This window comes from Leuresthes tenuis, unplaced genomic scaffold, assembly GCF_036924035.1.
Source record: "Leuresthes tenuis unplaced genomic scaffold, fLeuTen1.0.hap1 SCAF_19, whole genome shotgun sequence".
Classification (NCBI taxonomy): Eukaryota; Metazoa; Chordata; class Actinopteri; order Atheriniformes; family Atherinopsidae; genus Leuresthes; species Leuresthes tenuis.
In genome coordinates this window covers 9,929,419-9,953,883 of record NW_027325373.1, presented here as the reverse complement: position 1 = coordinate 9,953,883, position 24,465 = coordinate 9,929,419, and the positions used below count along the sequence as shown (strand labels likewise).

At 40.7% G+C, this 24,465-nt stretch overlaps 1 protein-coding gene across 2 annotated transcripts; it reads left to right on the top strand.

Moving 5' to 3' along the window:
* The first annotated feature begins 768 nt into the window (after nt 1–768).
* On the top strand, nt 769–10,945 carry urm1 (ubiquitin related modifier 1). Of its 2 annotated transcripts, XM_072372302.1 has the most exons (5): nt 769–827; nt 2,820–2,890; nt 7,525–7,606; nt 9,463–9,511; nt 10,104–10,260. In XM_072372302.1, the coding sequence occupies exons 1-5, from the start codon at nt 793–795 to the stop codon at nt 10,170–10,172; spliced, it is 306 nt and encodes a 101-aa protein (XP_072228403.1). In that variant the 5' UTR covers nt 769–792; the 3' UTR covers nt 10,173–10,260. The 2 variants fall into 2 exon arrangements, with proteins under 2 accessions (XP_072228403.1, XP_072228402.1); XM_072372301.1 differs by lacking the exon at nt 9,463–9,511 and having other exon boundaries at nt 10,104–10,945.
* Nucleotides 10,946–24,465: the final 13,520 nt, after the last annotated feature.

The window sequence follows — 24,465 nt, the reverse complement described above, 5'->3', positions numbered from 1 at the left end:
TTTACACTTACTGTAAAATTCACCACATTCCCATACACTGTGAATTGCACAGAGCACACTTTAGTAATATCATGCAATTTTGTACTCTTTTTCCTCTGCTTTAATATTTTTTCTTATTTCGGTGGACGCAGCAGCCTGTTGTAAGTTACTGAGTTCTATCAGTGTTTGATTCTTTGCAGCAGGAGGTCAACCTCGGGGGAAAAGATGTCCCTTGATTCAAAGAAACATAGGGACAAATTATAAAAAGAGCAAATAAAAGCATTCTAATTTCTTTTCACATTTGTATCCATATTTTATATGAATAAATTCGTCTTTTACATTTCAATAAATATAATTTATTTCTAATATAAACATTACTTTATATTTTTCTTTACAATTTAAAAACATTTATTTTCATACAATTTATTTATCGACATTATTTATATATATATACACATATATTCTAAATGTCTCATTGCATTGTTATTTCATCATTGCTCTGAGGCATTATATGATTAACTGTCCAGTTGAGGAACAGGTTTTAACTGGTTTTGAGTATAACGGATAACAGAAAAATGCATATTATATATATTTTTTAAAGTGTATATTACCTAAAAGACACAATAATAATTGTCTGTCATCATCTTGTGTCATTTGAAAATAATTTTAGGGTTTGCTTACTAGGTACTCGTTCCACCACATTTCCACGTGGCAAAATGGTGAATAAAATAAATAAATAAATAAATCCTGCTTAACCGTTCAAATACGTCTCTTCCGGCTTCCCCTCAGATACTTCCTGCATGTGCCGACAATATGGCAGCCCCCGTAGCTATTCATCTGGAGTTCGGGTAAGCGCATTTAAAACGTTGCGTAATGGTTTACTGTGCGTTTTTTTTTGTTGTTGTTGTCTTTGTTGAGGGGTACACTCAGGGAAAGTGTGTTCGCTCATTTTCTGTGTGAACGGGGAGGAAACACTCGTTCAACTCAACATAGCAGCAGACGTGAACACAAATCAGCGCTGACAGCTGACTGAAGCGACTGTTCAAATCCATATCACGTCAAAAACAATGCGTCCTCTCAGCAGTGGCAGCAGCCAGTGTTTCAACCAGGTGTATCCGCTTTATTTGGCTCTGTTCTGAGCTTCACTACTAAATACTTTCTCGTGTACTCAGCTACAGCATCGAGGCTACATTAAAACAAAGGCTAAATGTAACCAGGGACACTCTTCCCTGGTGAGGCTGCTCTTTCAAGATATTAGGTAACTGCGTCGATGCCTGATCAAAACATCGCTAAAGTAAATATACTGTCTGAGGAATTTTCCCGTTGTCCCTTTAAAATTTTTCGTGCGTGTTATTATTAATCTTAGGTGAGATCTGTTACAAAAGTGCTGGCCTAAGCGGTAAACATAGTCTTGAAGTCAGTTAAACTCCCCATTAGTGGAGACATCACCGGTCGGTGGCTGTGTGGTCTTATAGAGCCAGATTAACTTTTGATACATCTGGAATTTAGGAGTTTAAAATACGTATTTGATCATTTTTAGTTGTGTGTTCTTAAGTCACTTTATTCATTGACATTATGTGGGAAACTTAACTTTAAAAGACCTGAAGATTCCTTGAACTAAATCAGTGATTGACTGCCATATATTTTACTGAGAATCCTGCCAGTAATGTTTTAGTTGATGTGACCTGGCACCTGGCAGTTTCCTGTATCTATATGCCAGGAGATTGTTGTGTTGTTATGGTTTAAAGAGAGGAGATTTGTCACTTAAAGATGTAACTAGAATGTTTATTTTCTGGGTCGTTTTACAGTGGGAACCCGAAGAGTCCCGCCTGCTGTTTTAGGCACGCTGGTCTCACCAGATGATCTAAACTCCAGTTTATCTTGAACACTGAAGTCAGACTTCAATCACCATGAATTGGTCTCGAGACCAACTCCAAGCCTAATGTGAAAGCTGTCTTAACTTAAAGATTCAGTTTGATTTAAGACCGAAAGCAACCACCATTAAGTCTAAGCTCCCAAAAAGCACACAAAATGGATTTTATGTTTAAACTCTGCACCAAGACGGTGTAAAAGTGCCTTTTTTCACATATTTCACTGTAAATGCATCCTCTTAGGCGTTACAGCCCATTTTTATCCAAACGTAACTTTGAGAAACAGCAGCTGTCTTTAGACACAATATACTATTAAGTGTATGTTTAACCATAAAGATAAGTTGTAAACAACATGAAAAGTTTAATCCATAAAGCTTAAACACCATTACATAAAGTACAAGAGAGTTTATAGTCAAAATTTCCAAGATGAATTAGGATAATTGGACTGGTATGAACAAATGTGTGGAATTTGAATGTGCTAATGCAGCTTCTGGCCGTATTTTGCCTGGAGGTCAACCGAGAGGAAGTCCACAAGCATCCTGCTCCCTCGCTTGACCATTTTTCAGCTGTGTTCTCAACTCAGTCAGTACTAACTTCTCCTCAAAGCTCATAAGCTTCTCGTTTCACCTGTTCCACACAGTGCATGCAGATCAGCTGTACAGCTCCGGCCCGCAAGTAGTCAGGATTAGCTGGCATTGATTAAAGTGGTCTCAGTCTATGCAATCAGCCGGAGAAGTTTCTTATTGTTGTCTATTATTCTAAAGTGTTAACTTTATACACTGGAAGTTGTCGTATGTAACCGGATATTGTGGAAAATTGATCAACTATGGGAAATAATGAATATGAATAATGGCAGATGCAGTGCTCCATCAGTGTCTCCTCAGAAAGTGACGGGGGGAAAAAATCGTATCACAAAACTTTTGGAACCACACTGTAAGGTTAAGATGTGTTTGTTTTGTTTTTTTTTAGAGGGGGAGCAGAGCTGCTTTTCAATGGTGTCAAGGAACATCAGGTGACTCTTCCAAGCCAATCAGAACCTTGTGAGTATCACTTTTCACTTTGGTAAAGTCCAACAATCCTTAGTGGTGGGGGGGGAGCAACAAGGTCGTGTTCACACCAGTCATTAAAATGCATCCTGGGTAGTCCTGTCACTGTCAGCGCTCCTGCCAATATGTCACTTCACACCAGGTGTGTGATTAGTTGCGATCCTGTTTCACTTCCACACTCTAAATGCCTCTAAAATAAACACATTGACTACATATTTTTTGCAAAGATCAAATGAAATGATCTGTGCATATAATTCCTCTGGTACCGTTTTAAGCTCTACACTGCTTCTTCCTCTTTATTAAGAAGCACTTTTTCTGTACAGTAAAAGACACTTTGAGGGGCCGGGAATTGAACCTCCAACCTTCCAGTTGGAGGAGTGCCTCCTTGGCCCTGCTCAAGCCATGTATTTGACATGCTTTTTGGATTTGTTGACTTGTGTCAATAAATCGATTCTCGTTTCTGTGCTTGTGTCGTGGGACTAAGGCAGTAATCCCAATAAATAACTGCAGCTCAACTTAACTGTGCACATAAACATACCGAGTATTGTTTCATAAGGTTCTCTTTCTGTGCCGTGGTGCTGCAGTGTTGGTTAGCTTCAGTAGTACTTTTAGCTTTAAGGTACTTGTTGTGTGCTACGTTGCAGGAGAAGAAGCTTTTTTGCATTCATCTTCATGGCTATACCTATATGTATAGCTGAGTTTGGTCTCTCAGTTAATTAAGCGCAATGTAGGAATGAAATCATATTAGGATGGGATACAAAATACTGATAGATCTTAAATTTTGGCTAACTTTAACTTATAAATCCAATAAAGAGCTATACACAATTCAATAATTGTCCTTTTGCATTTATTTTTTTCCCCAATTCTTGTTTTTTCTTCCATCCATCGTCATCTTTGACATTTGTGTGGATGCATTTGATTTCTCTTCATTTATCCTTTCAGCCCTTTTCTTCTTTCTGCTCCAGCAAATACTGCTGTGCGTGTGTGTGTGTGTGTGTGTGAGAGGGGACGTACTAAAAGCGTGGAAACAACATTCATGTTGCTTATGTGTGTTGCAAGAGAGGAGTCGGGGGACTGGTTCCTTTTTTTAATTTTAATTGTTGGTCGAAACGCCAAAAAATTGTCCACCCCAGTGTCGAAATTAGAATTTATTTTATTTTGAGTCCAGGCTCATCCCGGTATGGGTCATTTTCACAGCACGAAGGCGGTAAAACCTGCAAAAACTGCCCTCAGTTTGAATTTCAAGTGTGTGTCACCGAGAAAGAACAAATAAGAGAAATAAGTGTCTTTGGTATTTGGCTAAACAAAGGGTGTTCATCTGGGGTGCTGATGTTTCCACGGCAACAAAGAGACAAAAGTTGACCAGAACAGGGAATGTCAGACTGATATGACCTTGCTGCACCAGCTTGTGTGTGTGTGTGTGTGTGTGTGTGTGTATGTGTGTGTGTCTCCTAAGGTTTTGCCTTATAGTGCACAAAATTCCAAATTTACACATCACAGCATCACACTGATTTCAGCTAAACGTATCTTTGGTAACATCCAGCCTGATGTGTGTGTGTGTGTGTGTGTGTGGGTGAGTGTATGACAGCACAGGAGGGGATGCGGCAAAGGCATATATAATTGCTTCTGAATCTTTCTTATTTCTTTTTGACCCCAGCTAGTGATTGATGACCCTCGACTCAAAGGCCCCACCCCCTCTCTTTCTCTGTCTAACTCAACCTCTTTTACGCACACACAACAAAACCCCAAACCCTGTGGTCGTATGATCCCACTTATTTCTTCTTCTTTCTTTTTTTCGCCCCTCACGTCGGCAGAAAGACTGACGGCTCCTCGCCCTCACATGACCGTCATAATCGCACATAGAAAAGCAAAAGATGGTAAAACTGCACACACAAAAGGACGGCTCAAACGGTTTTGAATCTACATCAAAATGGCGCCTTTCCGCCTCTTCTCTGTCCACCCACGCAACACAGCTACATCCCAAGATGCATTAGGAGCATGTGACGCATTTTCCCTTCTCTCTTGTGTGTTCCTCATCCCGTTCTACCTGGACTGCAAAGCGCTATCAGAAACCTTCACCTCTAAGCCCTGCGCTCTTCCTTCCTTTCATCGCTCAGCTTCTCATTTCTTAACTTCGCCTCTCATCTCTACTGCAGTTCATGTATATAAACCTGGCCCTTATCTTTAAGCTTTGCGTGATTGAAATTCGTTAAGCCAGTGAGATATTTCACAGGAACGCAGTTTAAAGTGCTGATGTGTCCGATCTAAGAAGCCTAATTGATACTACCAGCGTGCGTATTCGCCGTTCTGTGTTCAAGTTTCCACACGTTATCCTCTGTGTGTTCTCTAAGAGTATAAAAGAGAAAACGATGGAAAGAAATGAGAGAGGGATAGCGAGTTTTATGAGAGAGAGGGAGTGTGTGTGAGAGATGGGATGAAAAAGCAAATGGGTGAGAGGATGAAAGAACGAATAAGGGGTAATGGTGGAGAAAAATACCAATAGTCAGAGCACAGAAGAGAGTCACCACAAAGAAGGAGTTATGGCTGCCGTGGTGATTAGTTCTGTTTTTAGCCCCGCAGAGGTGCAGGTCAATATTCACTACCTTACAAAGTGTGTGTGCGTGTGTATTGCAAGAGGAGGTATTTGTCTTTTTTATATGGAGGCCTGGAACCATAACAAAGCTGCACTATCATTACACTACTGAGCTGGCAGGCAGCATTGCAATTAACCTGAGTGGCATGCACACATGAACTCACTCGCACTCCTCATCCACTGTTGCCCTCAAAGCCACAACATCTCTTTATTTATTTATTCATTTATGGAAGTATTCTAAAATCTCCAAATTTTTGGAATGGAGATAGTAAAGATTTCCACTTTGTTTTTATGAAATGCACATTTTTTTTTTTCATATTTTAGCTTTTATGTTTCATTCAGCATCAGAAGTCCATTATTCTACTGTTGAATAATTCATTCAACTTAGGACTCTGAGAGATGGAAAATATTAAAAGAATAGGAAGACATTTTTGTCACGTATGTGGACATCCCGCCGTAATTCTCGCCGTTTTTAAATGAAGTCCAGTTTTTAAGAGGAAGAGAGATTGTTGTCGATTTCCGAACACTTGGTGAGAATGCTGAATGTGAGTTGAATGGTTCACTGAAACATGAAGAGCAATCAAAATTTGGCAGGTGCAACATTTTTCCCCTCACTTTTTTTTTTTTGTTTGTTTCTGAATGCAATCCTTTTGAAAAAAGGCGACTTGCTTTATCGTGACTTTCATCCAGCTGGCCTCTTGGATCTCGCCGCCTCCCTGCAGCAGCTTCAGCCCTCTCCTCACACCTGCCCCAGGAGGACGCACCATCTTCCTCTTTGGCTTTTGCTGTTCTCTTCGTCTACTCTCCTCTGCGTTTCCGTCCCTTCATCTCCTCCGTTCTTCTAATCCCTTGTGAACCAGTTAAAGAGGCCGACTCCGTTTATTTTGATCGTGTGAGTGCGTGTGTGTTGCCACTGCAGACCTGCTTTTGAGTGTTATTGTAAGCTAATCTATGTCAAGTGGACAGCTCTGATCATACATACACGCAAAGACACAAACTGAAAACAGTCACAGGAAAATATTAGATTAATGTGTGTTTTTAAAATATTTATTCCTCTCAGAAAACATACACAATTTACAAGGAAACGCGTTTCGATTAACACGCAGACTAAAGGGCTCTTACGCCACCTCGAATCTTAATGTTAATGACTGTTATAGCCATAATATATTCATTGATGGTTATTTAGTGGGGATTTGTCCTAAAACCCCTCATTGGCGTTGCCTTTGTGGCTGTGCGAGGCTCAGCCCATTGTTGAGACAAGGTCAGTCTGATTGTTGGAGAGGTCAGACTCGTAGAGAATCCGGGCATCACTGATATTCGCGCTCGCATGAGAAGCGTCGCTGATTCGGATGGGTGGCGGAAATTTATCAGGCAGAGACATGGTTTTGATTTTTCATTTAAAAAATTTTTTTTAAAAAGCGAAGCTTAAGAAATATTGTTTGATTTTTCTGAAGGCTTTTTGAACATGATACATTATTTCAGTCTCCTTCTCTGTTTTATTCTTTCAAAATAAGATGTCCAGCTCAGGATTTTTAGATTTAGAAATAACCGTTTATTTGATTTCTCTCTTCTCAGGGTGAATGATGTCACTGTTGGTCATTGATACCAATCAACCTTCCCCCTATTTCTAGAGTGTGCACCCCCCCACCAAACACACATACACTCATAAATATACATACACACAAACACCCCGTCCCGCCTGGTGCCTCTGTCGCGTCACATCGACCAGGAGGCTGGAACCATGCACCTTGACCCTTAACCCCTGACCCGTGACTTCTGTTGTCTGCCTTTGTATGGGCTGTGTGTGTGTGTGTGTGTGTGTGTATAAACGCAAGACATAAATCTGTTTACGCACCCACACTGTGGAGATTGGCCTTTCTTTTTGGGGATAAATAAAAACAAGTCCTCATAATGTGGACATTTTTGGAAGATCAGATTTAGGCCGGTCGTACTTTAAGGTTAGTCTCCAGAGGATGAATGTAAGTTAGGAGAATGTCCACTGGAGTAATGATGTAAGTGCATGTGTGTTTTGCAGGGGACATGAAGCAGCTGCTGGTCTGGATCCAACGGAACCTGCTGAAGGAACGGCCCGAGCTCTTTGTTCAGGGAGACTCTGTGTGAGTGCACTTGACACACACCTGATCTGTGTACATTACAACCCCAAAGTAAGAGTAATACATTTCCCTGCCACTAAAACCAACTCGTACTGTCAAAGAGTGACTGGAATATTTGCTCTATAGGAGCATCTCTCAGTATGGGGCGCAGAGAGTGTGTTGGGGAACGCTCACAGCCATTTTTCCCGCAGTGAAAACCGCTGAAGGAGCTGGGGGAAAGAAGTGTCTAGCTTTCGGGTTATAGGCTTCAGTTAGATGATTACCTGAGTGTAAGTGAGCTTGTGTGTTCGTGCGCACACGTTTGTGTGTACATGTTAGTGTGTGTGTGTGTGTGTGTATTGGGTCCAGGGCTCACCGCAGTCTTATAGGACTGTCTGACTTTTACAGCTGCTTTTGTGCAGGACTATTTATAGCACCATCTTACCAATGAATGGAGAAAAAAAGCTGGCCTGCCTATAAACCTTATAGATTAGATGTGTTTGTGTGTGCTTTGTGTTGGAAGCATGCATCTTTTTTCATTTATTTATTTTCAACAAACCACAGAGGTGTTGCTTCGTTGTCCATAAAAAAGGTCCACGGATGACGTGGGATTAACATCTTTCCCGTGCCTTAATTCTTTTGTTCCTCCTCGGCGCGTGTTTTTCCCGGTGTACGTGCACGCTTATGCAGACACGTTTGCGCTCTGTTTCCTCACACATTGTCCTCTCCGACTGACGTCAGAGACGATCTGTGAGGTGGATAGGACCAGTATGAGAGACTCCAGTGCCTGCCTCCAGCATTATCTCAGCATGCACATGACTTTAAGTTACCTTTTTTCTTTTTTTTTTTTTTTTGGAAGAAAGAAAAAAAGTCCCCAAGCATCTGCTTAAAAGATTGCACCCATAGGTGCCCGTTTGTAACCCTCCTCCATTATCTCCATTATCCTCTTTTCAGTGCTATTTGGGGACCCATTCATTTTCAGGTGACAGCTGTTTTTTGTTGTTGTTGTTGTTGTTGTTTTTTCCTCTCTATGTCTCAACCACTCAGGTCTCATTTAAAAAAATTTAAAAAAAAAAAAAAAAAAAGTAGAATAGTAGAAAATTATTAGGGAGTTGTGTCTCGTGCCTTTGCTCTTTGTACATTTACAGATGAATCATTTCAAGTACACATCTCATGAGCTGCTGCATGTTGAATACCCCCCAAAGCCTGTTTGTTCTCTGTTTGCTGTGACATGAACATAACACATGCACAACACATTGCTTTATTTATTCCTTTTGCTCTCTCAAGAGTTGTAAACTGATATATTAGACTTGATTACCGATATTCTCTGGACGGTATTTTCCATAAATGCTATTTTTAATTTTTTTTATTTTTCAGAAGCGAAAAGATTTCTAATCACATGTTAACTCTCAAGTGTGTCATAAAGTAAATCCCACTAAGTAGGTTTGTGTTTTTGCTGTCTGTAGCGTGTACTAACTGGTAAGAATTTATTTACTCTGAACTGCTGACATTCAGAATGAATTTGGGAACAAAAAGTTAAATATTTCACCCAGTATATGAACAAAGATGATTCCACTTCACCTTAACTGAACATATTTTCCATCCCTGCCGTAACACTTTAACTTGAAATTGAATTATGTGATTTAAGATTTTTATTTTTTTTGTATTTGGTTCTTCATTTTTTGGGAGGGAATTTCTTTATTATTGCATTTTTTTTAAGTAAATTTTTCAATACAGTCAGGATTTTGATTTGCAGAAATATGCAAGATTCAGGTTTATGCCAATTTTTCATTTTGTGTGTGTGGGTGTGTGTGTGTGTGCGGGTGCGTGTATCACCTCTGGGAGATATATCTGACTGAAAACGGTGTGTTTTCCCACAGGAGGCCTGGGATTCTGGTGCTTATCAATGAGGCAGACTGGGAGCTAATGGTGAGCACTGGGAGCCACGGTCACTGTCAGATGTTGTGGCCATTGTGTGTGTGTGTGTGTGTGTGTGTGTGTGTTGGTGTGTGTCTGTGTAGGGTGATTTGTAGCAGAGGTAAAAACATTTCTTTATTGTCTGTTTAACGTTGAATAATTTGAGATCATGTGTGCATAACCAACACAGCATGTGTGGGTGTTTAAATCAGACAGGATCAATGTGTGTGTGTGTGTGTGTGTGTGTGTTATTTTAGTTAACCTGCAAATACTGAGATTGTTAATTTTCTCTGGGTCAGTTATCATTTTGCACAACGTGGAACTCGTAAACTGTAAGGCGTGTTTGTCCTCGGGCTATCGTGTCTTAACGCACATTTGCATGCGCTCACACTGTGAACGCCTCCAGTTGAAGGATTCGATTCAATTACACGACTCAACACGGGACGTAAATAAATTGAAAAGTTTGTCATTGATCAGGGCCTAACGGGAACGCAGGAATAATACATACTCGTATTATTACAGCCGGGAATTTTTCATTTGTCTTTTGCGCATGTTTGTAAATTGAATGTTTTGAGTTTTTTTTTATTCTTTTTTTTCCCCACAGGGCGAACTGGAGTATCAACTTGAGGACCAAGACAACATTGTGTTTATTTCAACTCTTCATGGAGGATAAAAAAAAAGAAGAGGAATACAAACATCTACTTGACATGTATAAATCACCCCCCTCCTCTTCCAACTCCACCACCACAACCACGTCCCAACACCAAGACTCCCCATTGGACGCTGACTGTGGCGGCCCACACAGTCACGACTGCTGCAGCTCAGGGTGTTTAGCAGAAAATGAGGAGAAAGGACTGAGACGATGAGCTGCAAGATGGAAATTTTTTTTGTTGGTAACCCTTTTCCGGAAGGTGAAAATGACAGTGGTGTCACCAAAATTCCAAGAAAAACTCTTCACTTTAACCTCCCTGTGCCCTTTCTGAGCAGTGTAGAAACATGTTATGAGCTCATGTGTCAACAGCTGAAACTTCCATGAAGCGTTTGTTATAACGCTGTCGTTCATTTCAGGGTTTATACCCAATAAGTTATGGAGGCTTCACAGCTTTGGTCTCTTTGGTGTCTTTCCAAATACCTTACAGAGGGATATAAACCATTACAAATGTATAATAAATGTTTTTAATTTTCTTTCTTCTGGAATTTATTTCCATTTGAACAAAAATGGAAAATATTCTGATTTGTGTGTAACATCCCACTATCTCTTTTCAGAAATAATTCAAGATAAGCTTCTTTTTTTCATTTTTTTTAGTCACATATTGCCACGGAGGAATATTTTTGTGTATTTTCATGGGCCTTTAATGAATTACTCTTACATGCATGTTTCATAAACGACTTTCTGTTCACAGATGTGTTTTAAAACGGAGACAATATAGTATTATTTCTGTTTAACGGTGAGCATTTTGCATTGTTTTCCTGCAACTCGCAAACGGCATAATTACCCATAATTACGACACTTTTACCATTAAACCATATATATATATATATATTCAGCTATTCAGCTCTGCACACAGATTCCTATTTTTCCACTATTAAGAGGCAACATAACGTTTCCAAATTTCTGGTGTGAGATCGATTTGAGCTCAGCTCTGTGATCACGCAGCAGTTTTTGGCTGATTAGGCGGCACTTGAGGGAGATTTTACCTTCCTATAGTATAACCACACGGATGGAATATTCATAAGTGGTAGGAAGGTGGAGTTTGGGCATACGGTGTGTGTGTGGGGGGGGTGTAAACTGCAGGACCACTGCGGGAGGTCGAGGTCTAGCCTCCGGGCTGCCCTCCCCTGAACGCCCGAGGCGACCTAAAACCTTTTCTCGCTTGTGGAGTCCGATTTGCAACGGGAAACCGGCCTATAATGGCCGCTAGAAAGGAAATGCTAATGAGGCCGTGAGGGGGTTAGGGAGGAGAAAGTGTTGCACTCTGTCAGCTGGTGCAGGAACTAAGCGTGTCTGCGAGGGAGACTATAATCTGGGTGTGTGTGCATAAGCTTGATGCCTCCTATGGGCTGTCTTGAAAATGCCGCTTCTAGTTATTCAGAATGAAAAGTTAAAAAATCCATCTTAATGAAGCGGTTTTACCTTCTGAGTGCATATATTTGTATACACGAAGGGTTTCCCCCCTCCGTATCAGGTTCGCAGGGACCCACTTTTCCTCTGTTCCACTGTTTTCACTGTTGCTCGCTAAAGTTGTCATTCGCTCGTTTTTTTTTTTTTGTTTGTTTTTTAATAAAAATGCTGGACTGTGAGCAGGGCCTGCACTTTGTGGCTGAGTCCTCGGTCACAGCCTGCACTTTGTGGCTGAGTCCTCGGTCACAGCCTCCACACTGACTGCTCAGCAGATGATGGGATGGGATGGGATGATAGTCGAACCGTCTGCCCCCGACACATCATAAAGACTCGCACAGGTCACAAACATCTCGCGGGATCCTCAGTCCGAGGTAAAAGCCTTAGAATAAACTGTGGGTAATATATATAAGCTGCTACAGTGTGGGTTGACAGGACGGCCCATCTTAAAAACGTTCTATTTAATTAATTAATCAATGTATCTTTAAAACTCGTCTGTAACGTATGACAGACAGCTTCGTACTTGTGTGAGGGGCCGTTATCGGGTCGTTGGGGAAAATCCAAATGCATACGCTCATTTTAGATTAATTTTCAGTATAAAATCCTACTTTTTGCCTTTTTTTTTTTTTAATTGGATTTTTATTGCTTAAATTGCCCACTTTTGAAAGCAGAAAGTGAGATCTCGGTCATGTGTTTCTGTTGCACCCATAAGATCCCACAATGTCCTGCAAAGAGCAGAGACTCAGAACACCGTCTGCAGGAGGTTTGCAAATGAAAGCCCAGCTTTTAAAGGTCCCCTTTAACAAATGCAATTTGGTATGAATGACTGATTCTTAGACAAAAAAATAATAATTAAACAAAAAGAAACTGATGGTTATTTGGCTACCAGTTCATTTTTAATGGCGTATTTTTTAAAAAAATCTAATGGAATTAAATTAAATCACGCTCATCAAAATGTTTAAAAGCATCTTTAAGTGAAAAGTTGGGTTTCAAACGTGGTTATGTCAAATTTTATTACAAAACTAGAATGAATAACGCTCGTTCACTCAGAGAAAAAAAACAAAACCATGAAACTTCTACATTGGACGCAGAAGCATTCCCGCAAGAGCGAATGTTATACACTAATCCCCTGGAATTAAGAGAGGTTAGCCTTTAATGTTCTATTACAATATATATTTGCTTAAGCTATTTGTCCCTCTGTGTGTATGTGTGTGTGTGGGTGTGTGTGTGTGTTCCGAAATAATTGGTAGGAACAAAACAGGAGCTATTTTTCAACATGTCTGAAAAAGCAAGATGAAAATGTTCACCCCCCCCCCCTTTTTTTTTTTAAGTGTGCAGTTAAATGCGTGTGTTGTTTTTCCGCGACACTTAAACTGCTGTTAGATGAAGTGCTCGACATTGTTGCGTTTTTAGGGAAATCATTTGAATTCGACGCATCTTAAGTTGTAATTTCCTTCTCTTTTTTCCCTTAAATAAACAAGGCAAGAACGTGACTTGCCTGATGGGCCAAGAGGTGGCCCACGTGATTGATCAGCTCGGCTGTCTGGCAGCATCCATCATCGTCCCAGCCATGTTGGTGTTTGTTTTCTGTTCCCACTGAATTATTACACACGTATGCAGTAAACCGCCTCAGATTTTTTCAAATTTATATATATATATATATATATATATAGATTCTAATCAAAGAAGTGCTAACCTCCTGCTGAGCGCACTGCTTTAGCTTCAATGGGCTGGTGATATGTTGTTAGTATATTATTAAATGATCAGCCATAATATAAGAGGTTGCTTCCCCTCCCAAAAAAAATTAAAAAATAGCTGCTTCCAAGAAAAACATTTTCATCTAAATTTAGCCATCTGCCTCCCCTCTAGTCGCTCTCGCCTTGAATGTGATGATCCAAGCCTTTGGCTCATCTGATCTCATCTCATCCACAGCGTGCGTCTGTGCGTCGTACAGGCCTCACTGCGAGCCCTCAACTTACTGCCTCCCCCTCTTTCCCAGATACAGTCGATACGTCAATGCTTCCGGTCGATATTTACCTTTTAAAACAAACAGTCTTGATTAGATATTCGACTAAGTGTAAATACCAATCGGGCAAACCACGACACACACCCTGAAAAACACATATGAGGCGGAATAAGGTTTCCTCCACTTTATTGGCCCGCGTCTCTCTCTCTCTCTCCATATCATGCATTTTTGTTTTTTGGGAGGTGGGGGGGTGTTGCGTCTTACCTGAAACGATACAGTTACAAAACAAACCGAGACTAAAGGCCTTCCAGTCGCCCTCTTTGTGGTTTCAGAGGCCTATAATCTCGATGAGGCGCCTGGCCAAAGGCGGCAGTGATGAATGTGAGTCTGCAGCAACAGATGTCCATACACAATTCTTGGGGTTGAATTGGATTTTACTCAAGAATTGCGTTTGGACAATCAGTCGCGAGAGACTCCCTATATCCTCTGCCAGGATGAAAAGAGGAAAATTGAGCATTTGAGTATTTGAATCACAAATGTCCACGCGGGCAGTTATTGTATAGGCCCATGTGTGCACCTGCTACGGCTGCCTCCATGTCCCTTGACAGTACCGTCTGCGTCTGACAGGGAACTGTTTCCTTTCCCTTTTCTCCCCCAACATAAGGAGTTGCATCACTGTGCATTATCTCCGACACTCAGTGCTAGGCTCTGCCTCCTACATTTGCCTTTTCTTTAGAAAAACCTGCTTTCTCGCTGTGCGCTCCCAACAGTGAGCTGATGCAGGATATTTCTGCAAAAAACCCTTAGACAACCTGTAGTGTAACTTCCCCACAAACCCTTGAAACAAACCCCCTATCAAACATATAGGCTAGAGCCCGCTGTAAAAGAAAAGCAGTCTTTTTTGTTGTTTTTAAATGGAGGCATACCCGAAGCCACAGTTACACTGTGACTTTTATATGCTGTTTCTTCTGTCTTCTGGAAAAGCAAACGTCCCCTCCGTGTTTTACACTAGTTGCTGGATCTGAAGTTAGAGTGTCAATATCTCTATAGGCCCTTAAGATGGCTGAATAACCACTGCAGTTTTAATTAATGTGTCATCTCATAGGGCTCCCTTAAGAGTCTTACGTCTAAAGAGTCTCGGTGAGACGGGATCAAAATAGCTCTTCTGTACTTTATTTCATCTTGAAGTCCGACGTGAAGGGGCCAAGAGAACGCCATTTATGCACCTGTGTCATCGATTTAGGGAAAGACTCTTCACTCCCGGTGCCTCAAGGTGCACAATGGCTTTCCACGGTTGTTAATTTAAAGAAAAATCCCCTCCTGTTTGAATAGAAGCACGTCGGGCGTCTGTGGTCTTCCCTCTGGTTTTACTCGACTGTTGGAAGGAAAAAGAAAAAAAAAACAAATTTAAAAAAAAAAGAGGGAAAAGAGAAGGAAACCCCTTTAGTTCCCGTTTGTGCGTCCTTGGTTCAGTTCCCACATCGCGCGTTCTCTCTGATCTCTCTGCTCTGTCCAAGGGCCCCCCCAGAGAGCAGCGTCGGATGGCGACAAAAAGAAGGTGCGGAGCCGGAGAGAAGCTTCGGGCTTCGTACACTCCGGTCAGGCGCTCCTGCATTCACTCCACCCATCCTTTACGGCTCTCTCGGACTGACTGACAAACCGGCTGACTGTGTGGATGCATGTCTCTCTGCCCTCCTGGCTTTTTCTCTCCGCTGCTCCAACAATAAACGCTGCGGCTGCGACGCAAGGCGGAGAGAGGAGTGGAGAAGGTCCTCGCTTGGTACTGAATTTGAATAACACCATGGGGTGATAAATGTCCATTGTACTGCTTAAGTAATGAATCTCCGCTGTCCTCTATGTCACACACACGCACACACACGCGCGCACACACGCCAGCAGCTGCGATGAGGGACCAGCAGCCCCTCTTAAAGACACAACAGCCCCATTTTCTTCCCAAAAAGAGATTACAATTCCGACACTGTTTACTCTCTGACCGCACTGCATGACGTTTAGTGTTTCTCTTTTGCTCCCTCTCTTGTGTGAGCAAACTAGTGCAACGCTGGAACCAGGCACTTGGACATAAAGCGGCGCCTTCAGCGCCATGTGCAGTCATTCTGCGCCTGAAAGGGTAGTTTACTGTAGGCCTCTGTGCAAAAAGTTACAGAAAATGAGTGGATTATGAGATTCTCATGAGGCAAAGCATTGACGGGATGGCAGAGAGTGTGTTGTCTTATACTTTGAATGAAACTTAATTTAGTATTTAGAATTTTGTCATGCAAAAAGATGCAATTTCTTGTCAAAAGATTGCAAAGCTGTCCTTGTCCATTTTATTTTTTTGCATCTCTTTCGCATGCTATTCTACCCACACATTGCACCTCTCCAGCAGGTCTTCTAAATGTTTGAAAATGCCAAGGTTAATTATTTTTGCCCCTCAGGCGCATGTATCTCTGTGACAAATTAGGTCAGTTTATGTTTTTAAAAGCATTGAAACAAGGCAACTTTGAGAACCAAGTTACAAAGCTCTGTGAGTGTTGTGTAGTATAACATGATGTTTTTCAGGAACAGTGAAATGGGCTTCTCTTCAGAGTTGCCACGCTTTTATGATCATGCTTAAACCCGACTAACCGTCCCACTATGTTGCGGTCTTTAAAGCGCTAGCGAAGCCCGATGGTGTCCCTCTCAGAAGAAGCAGTGATCCTGAAGCATGCAGGCACATCCACATGTCGTGCACATCAGCACTTTTGAGTGCTGCGTTTGCGCTGCAGCTTTTTGATGCTTGCAAACGCCACCTTCTCTCTCCCCTCTCTCTAATAAATCATCCTGACTGATCCCGCCCCGGGCGCAGGGGGTCCTCCTCTTTAAAGCTCAATCCGTTTTTTCCTCTTTTCATTCCTCTGAAGAAGCCGAGTTAACCTCTGAAGCTCCACACAGCCAGAGCCCCTCTCAGCCCCAGCCCGCCTCACATTCATTCAACCAGTCACTCATTCATTGCTCTTTTTCCCCCCTTCCCTGTTTTGAGTGGTGAAAAGCAAACCCCTCCATCTCCAATCCCCTCTTTCTGCCTTTTTTCATGCTTTGACTCCTCCAGAGGCGGGAAGAAGTCAAGAGGGTCCACTTTCACTCACCTCCGCATCTCTCATGATCTCTATGATGGTGCAGGGTTATGGATTGAAAGAGGTTTCACACTCTTGGTTTATGTTGTCGACCGCACCGCTGTGTGATTTAATTATTTTTTCCTAATCTAATCCCCCCCCCCCCCCCCCCCTGTAACCCAGTGGTGGAAATTTATTGAAGTGGATATAAGTACCAATTTTAAGTGCTTGCACTTCTCATTTCTGAGGAAAACATAAGATGAAAAACTAGTTACAAAGTCAGCTGAAAAGATTAGGCTTTCATGAATAATTAATTTCTGAAAAGTTATTGATAAATATTTAGAGCAGTGCCGATGTCTCGCTGATTTTTTTTTTTCAAACATAATTTAATAAAAGGAGGAAAAGAATAATCATATTAATCCTTTGTGAATTTGAGCTGTGACAAAATCATATAAAATGAGCTTAATTTCGACAAGTATAGCAGTCAGATCTTGGTTTTGCATCACTGCAGTTAACGGGACACCGTTCGCATCAATTCTTTAATATCCTGGAAATACTTTTAACATTTTCACAGTTGGATTTTCATTAAAAGTGTATTTTTACTATGTGGCATTACTGCTTTTCTGAATACTTCTTTCCACCAGTGTTGTGACCACATCATCAAGATCACAGAGACATTTTGAAACCTCAGCTTGTTTTTATATATGCAGTAAATACAAAAACTCCTCCTCTGTATATGGTTGAAATAACATGATCATCATGCTTTGTTAGATCCACTGAAGCTCTTCAAGCTTTTTGTGCTTTTGGATTGAAAACATTTTTTTTTTCCAGATTCACGCATTAGTTAACTAAAATGACTTTTCCTTTGAAAGATGGAGCTTTTCGGGTAATATAGACCTGCAGGTTAAGAAGGTCAAAGTTAATAAAGGCGAAATAACAACACACAAACACTGTCTACGACCATCAATCATTTTAGTTGTCCAAAAACTAATGCGCGAATCTGGAAATATTTTTTTTTTCAGTCCAAAAGCACAAAAAGCTTGAAGAGCTTCAGTGGATCTAACAAAGCATGATGATCTCGTTATTTTAACCATCAAGGCCTTTTAGCTCAGTGGCTTTCATGCTGGCTGTTAGTCGTGGTGGTGTATAGTCGGGGTGGGTGTGTACACACAGAAACAGTAGGAGACAGCTGCACTCCATACAGTTGCCACTGTGCTTTCCTCCATTCACAAATCAATGTTTAACCTGCTGGCTAAAAGGCTTGGCAGGGGAGAAGGAGGCCCAGTCACTGAGGTGGGCTCTGTGACTGCCCCGAGAAGTAAGGGAAAGGACAGAAGGAACAGGGGAATCCTCAAAATAAAACTCCTCTGGTGAAGGCATCTCTTCCCCGCTGCTAGGCCACGGCTACAGAAGATGAAGAGTAGAGAGAGTTAGAAAGAGAGGCAATAGTGTTGCAGGGAACGTCATTTGAATTAATAGTGGGGAGTCTTTTCGGTGAGCCAGGACACAAAGTCATATAGACAAAGTGGTCAATTGGGAGGAGAGTATCTGAAAAGGGTCACCGGACAAACTCAAATTTTCTATAGATGTACCTGCTGGTTCATTCTTAGAGGATCCTTATGAAGGAACAGCTAATGTGACTCAGTAATAGGGACAAATCACTAAACTGATCTATCAAGCATAGATATAGAAGCCACATGAGTCAGTGGACCCCAGGTCCTAAACAAGTAATCTTCTAGAAATATTTCTTATATCCTTCAGAGACGCAAAACAACCACAATGACACATAAAAGTGATGTAAATGACAACAAATGGATGAATAGTAACCACACCAAGACCAAAAGTGATCAAAAAGGGACAAAATACATATCCTCACAGAGATGTGAAATGATCAAAAGCAACAAAGTTAACAAAAGGAAACAATAACCAACGGCAGAGAGGTGCAAAAAGTACTACAAAAAGACATGTTCCAAAGAGAATCAAATATTTGAAAAACAGACAAAATGGGACATTAAGAAAAGTCTCAAATGAGACGCAAAGTGACTAAAATAGGACACAAAATTTCCATTTACATATGACTCTGGTGATTTCAAGATACTGACATGAGATGCCAAATACAGTGGTGTGGGAGGGGGTGCAATCAGCCTGAAGAGTAGAGTTGCCACCAACTCACGGATCCTTTGCTTATGTGGGAAATCGTGATGTTATATTGTCTTCACAGGAATATGTGAACTCTAGTGTTGCGCGAGTGTTCATGAGAACAACCGCTAAGAAGTGTCAAAACGATGTCCATTAAGAAGACAGCGGCATCGTTCAATGAATGTAAAATGATTTTCTTTTTCTAACCTTACAAGAGTAGTTTTATTGCCTTAACTAAACCAGGAAGTGTTTCTGTTGCTTTGTGTTATTTCATTACTTAAACATTTCCACTAACTAAATGGTCCAACCCACCATAGTCAGGAGGCTTCATGAACTGAGGCACACTCAGTTCACACTCCCTTTCTTTCCAGCCTGATACATCAACAATGATGTCATACTGTGCCTTGAAAAGGAATTTCATTTCATTTCAGCCAGTGATTAATATTTGTATATTTTGAGATTTTACGTAATGGACGAAAAAGACAAAACATACTTCATGTTCATGTGCAGCCAATTTTCTTCAGACGTCACATAATTAGTTTAACTATAGGTCCAACTGTGTATTATAAGTGTCACATGATCTTAGCATATATTTATCTGTTGTCGAAGACCCCAGAGTCGACAACATCCCTAAGCAAGCAGCACAATGAAGACCAAGGATATCTCCAAACAAGTCAGGAGGATAAAAAAAAATAATATCCCATAAAGCAGTAATAAATCCATTATTAGTAAATGACATGAACCACAACACACCTGACAAGAAAGGACGGACCACCAAAACTCATGTTTCATATAAGAAGGGCATCTGTCAGGAACAAAGGGGCCAAAGTGAGTCTTAAAGTACCTGCAAAGGGTTTACCTTATTTCTAGCTTGGCTCACAATAAAATATTTTTGCACCCTCAAAATAGTTGGTGCATTGCATTGATCAACTGACACAACGGCCCCCCCAAAAATACATTTTAATTCCAGGATGCAAAGCAAGAACATAGGGAAATAGCAAAAGGGGGTGAATACTTTTTCAAGGCACTACAAATGTTCAAACATTAAAAACCTGCCTATTCAGCTTTGATAAACTTTAAAAATTCAAATTCTATTGAATTTTTGACAAAACACGAGCACAAACTGGAACTCAACCCAACTTGCATTAAATTGTCTTGGATACTGGTTGTTTTTTGTGCCTTTTTCAGTGTAGTTGTCACAGACCTCAATGCACACAGCAAATTCATGAAAACTGAGACAGTTGAAGCTTTTATTTTAAGTTCACAATATTGTATGAACATGCTTTTATTTTTTTTAATCTACAGGCTGAGCCACAGTGTAGGTTATGGATGACATCTCAAATGGGCCTCTGAGGACAAGGAATCTCATGTTTTCACCTAATTCGATATCTACCAAAAAACAAACAGGATACTGCTTACCGCCTTAAAAACACACAACAGATAACTTAGACACTTATCTGTGAGTGTGGCAGCCCCCCCCCCGTGCAAAAAAGCTGATGCATCAAAAATCAGGCAAGCAGTTTGTGACAATGATGAAAAGTCTGGATTATACAATAATTGTGGCATTAAGGCTAAGATTAAAAGATTATCAGAAGATTCTCATATAAATGCACAACTGAATGTGTCCTGTTCCTTTCCACTCAGGCGAGCACACTCTCCTCACCCCGCTACTCCTCTTCTGCCACCATCGCAGCCACACACGCACACTCCTTCCCCCCAAGCATGCTGCTGCCTAAACATCCCCCTGAATTCTTTGACAGTGGCTGCACTGTTGCCTGGCAACGAGGAGACGAACAGCGTCATCCAGGGAGTATAGGAAGGAGATGAGGAAAGTCCTCTCTTGTCTCACCATTCCTTTGAGTCTTGGGCTCGGAATTATACTGTAATGCTGTACACTATACTGTAATAAACCTTTGATTGTGTATCCGTTTTTGTAAGACTTAAAGATAAACGTTTTAACATGGTTCCTCACTCAATTTGCTTTATTGGTATCTTTTCAAAGTTAAAAAACTACACTTAACTGCATTAATAAAATCAAAATTCAAAAGGTTTTTGCGCCTTGTGACTTTTTGTTGTCTCTTTCAAATTCTTTCGATCAGATGTAATCGTACCTGTGATCTCGTTCCTTCTCCGGAGAATTCAGTGAGAGTTTTGGTTTCTCTGTGCTGACAAGGTTGTGTTGTGTAAATACTGGACTCAATGTGCTCAAGCAATTTTTTTACTGAAGCAATTCTGTTTAAGTGCTTGAGTCAAACAGCAATATTGGCCACCTGGGGTAGAAAAAAACAGCCAAGCAGTCAATTTATCCATACTGCTGCCAGCTCCACAGAATCTCCTCTTCACACTGTCAATAAAAACAGTGACACAACACAAACATGACTTATGTGAAGGTGTGTATTTCAGATTAAAATACAGTATGTTGCATGGGTTTATGGATAATTTATTACAAGCATGAATTTTGCTTAGCTTTAATGGACAGAAATACCAAAACTTATTGGATTAGTTAGAGCTTGTTATGACTGGAGAAAAACTGGAGTCCTTTTGAACAAAAATCGGGAATTTCTGCAAAATCCAAAACATCATCCCTTTTCCAAATGCAAATTGGATTGACACTGGTTTTACATAATCAAAATGTAGGCCTCTAAATCTTAGGGAATGCAGTTTTTTGGTGGTTAGAATACCATAACTTAACAACCCTATTTCCAAAAGGTAAATGGTAAACAACCTGTACTCACATCACACTTTTCTAGTCTCATTGACTGTTCAAAACGCTCATTATTATAAAGCACTTCTTAGTCTATGGGTGCATCAGAAGCAACGTGAAGCATCAGAGTCTAGCCCAAGCATGTCTGAGGAGCTGGGACTTGTGGAAAATGCATACAACACTGACTGTAGAATAAGATATTCTGTAACTATCTTAAATGATTATGTAAAACAACATATCAAATGTAGAAAATGAAAAAAGTGGTGCTGGAGGAACACCTCCTCTTTTACCAACAGCGTTTCGGATCCGAGGAGACCAACAGCTGTGGGTTTTTTTTTAATTCTTAATGTGTCCAGTGTTTTCAACAGATGCTGGGTTGGGATTGCAGTTCAGCATTTGAGTTTTTTCTTTTTTTGTAATAGAGCCCTGCTGTTGTAATTCATGCAGAATGTGGTTTGACATTGAATTGCTGAAGTAAGCAAGATGCTTCCAGAAAAAACATTTTGTATGGCATCATATGTTGTCTTCACAGATGTGTGTGAGTGTGAGATACCCACGCTGTGTTGCCCATATCATTAGGGATGCTGATTATAAGCCAGATGTCTCTTTCCTCTTCAGTCTGTAGGATAAAACATCTAGATTTCCAACAACAGTATCCACTTAGGATTTGTCAAGCCACAGAACACTGTTTTCCACTACATCAGTCCATCTCAGTCCATTTCTGGATCTTGTTCATGCATGCTTTTCTTTGCATGGAAAATATTTTACTCACATTTGTTAATGCAATAACAAACTGTGCAGTGACAGTTGAACAGACACTGTTGAATGAGGCCTTGAACTGCTTGTGGCTCACTACCTCTCAGTAGTGACTTTCAGCCTTATTCCTTGTATTTCACTACATCAAACATGCTAAGCTCATGTGGTTCTGGCACTTTCTGAATCAACAGGAGATTAGTGACTCAGTGTACAACAAGCAATACCCCAAAGGGGTGTTAAATGCTAAAACCATCTAACTGAAAGCGGGTTAAGTAAAAATTAAGTTATAACAATTTGGTTGCTCATAAAGCTGTTCACAAAGATGAAAAATTGTGCATCAGATTCTCCACAGTGGCAGGTTTTTGTTTTCTTTTGTTTAATAATCTTCATAAACCTAACAAAATAGTGCTTTATACCTGTACTTGATAAATAATCATAACTCAAAAACACGAAAATACAACGCAGTAGAGAACGTTTGGGTTAATACACAAAGCAACAAACACTATTCAGCTAAATGTAAACCCCTGATGCTATTGCACAGTTGGAAATGTCCTTAAATCCTTAAAACGTGAAGATGTTACACTCCAGAGACACATGCAAGATGACATGGGAGGTGGGGAACGGGCTGCCGTAGCTTGCTGAGTAAGAGGGTGTGTGCCACCGCTCAGACCCTGAGTGACAGGTATTGACCTGCCCAGCCAAAAGACGTCTCTGTGGGAACGCCATTGATTATTGCCACAGCAGTAAAGGTCCCGGAAGCCTGTGAGAATATCATGACTCTGTGCTGCCAATGTGAGCCCCAGTCCCGACATACAAACACAAAGACACGAACACTTTGACAATGTCACACCCTAACCTACATCCACTCATTCTCTTGTACTAACTGAAGCGCTCTGGCTGGAAAGATAAGATAAACAACAGATTGGTGGCCTAGTGACTGCCTAAGCAGGACAGGACATTTGTGTTTAGAGATGCAGGAGTTGTGAATCCTTGATAGACCCACTACTGTGTCTTAACGTGTAAGGTGGTTAAAATGTCAGAATACATATAAAAACAGTAGTTTCTAGGCATTTTAGAGTTTTGAGTATGCTTTCCAAATTCTGCCCCCACCTCTAATACAATGGATAATGTTATTTAAAAGCCTAATTCCAAAAGAAGTTGGGAAGGTGGATTTAACAATTACAACAGAAAATAATGGGAAATGCAATACACTGACGTTTCATTACCATTAGAACATAAAAAAATACATTAAGTGTTGAATATGCCAGCTTTTCTTTAATTTGCTCACCAGCCATGGGTCTTCTTTGTCATATTTTGTGTTTCACAATGAGCCAAATGTTTTAAATTGGTGAAAGACCTGGACTGCAGGCAGGCCAGTCCTTGCGGAAGTCCTTGCTGTTGTAACAGATGCAGTGTGTGCTTCGGTCAGCAAGTCCTCCAACTTAAAAAAATCATATAACTAATTTGTATAACTAACGCCTCAATAAAGCTTACAACGGCATCCTTTAACCAGCAGCAGAAGGGGAATATGACTTATTTGAGCTTTTTCACATCAGAGCAGATATTATTCTCTAGTCTTTTGCTTGAGAAGCAACAAAGTCCTCATGAAGAGAAAGAAGGGCAGGTGGATGGAGCAGCTGAGAGATGTTGTTTCAACCATCGGCCTTTGATGAGATGAGATCATATATCCTGTCAATAACACAATAACACTTTACTAAAACATTTATGTGACTATTTTGTTGGGTTTAGACAATACCATTGCTTGATTAGGGTTAGAGGATTATTATGGACTAAAATACACTCTTTTTACGATATAACTGTCACCCATATGAATGCCATTTTACTAGCTGCCTTGGATACATGCAAACACAATACTTTATGACAAAACATAGTCACTTTCTGGTTGTCTGTAGGAAGTAACATCACTTGGTCAGGGTTAGAAATGTACTACTTCAGTAGGCTTAGGAAACAGTTCAGTTCGGGCTAAAAATAACCATTCTTTTCACAATGCGACTATGATGCAGTGGGAGTACTAGAAATATCATATCTTTCATATTTTCCATGGCTGCAGGAAGGAAACCTGGCTCTCAAACTATATGGGCAGGCAAAGATGTTGAACATGTTGTCTACTGAGAGAGTTCAGCTGTGTTACCTACCGACACTGTGGGTGACTTCATCAGCTAAATTGTG

Excerpts from the sequence above, each read along its gene's own strand:
- urm1 (XM_072372301.1), top strand. The coding sequence starts at position 793 with ATGGCAGCCCCCGTAGCTATTCATCTGGAGTTCGG. Across the intron at positions 2,891-7,524 it reads TCCAAGCCAATCAGAACCTT|GGGACATGAAGCAGCTGCTG; the intron begins GTGAGTATCACT and ends TGTGTTTTGCAG. Across the intron at positions 7,607-10,103 it reads TTTGTTCAGGGAGACTCTGT|GGCGAACTGGAGTATCAACT; the intron begins GTGAGTGCACTT and ends TTTTCCCCACAG.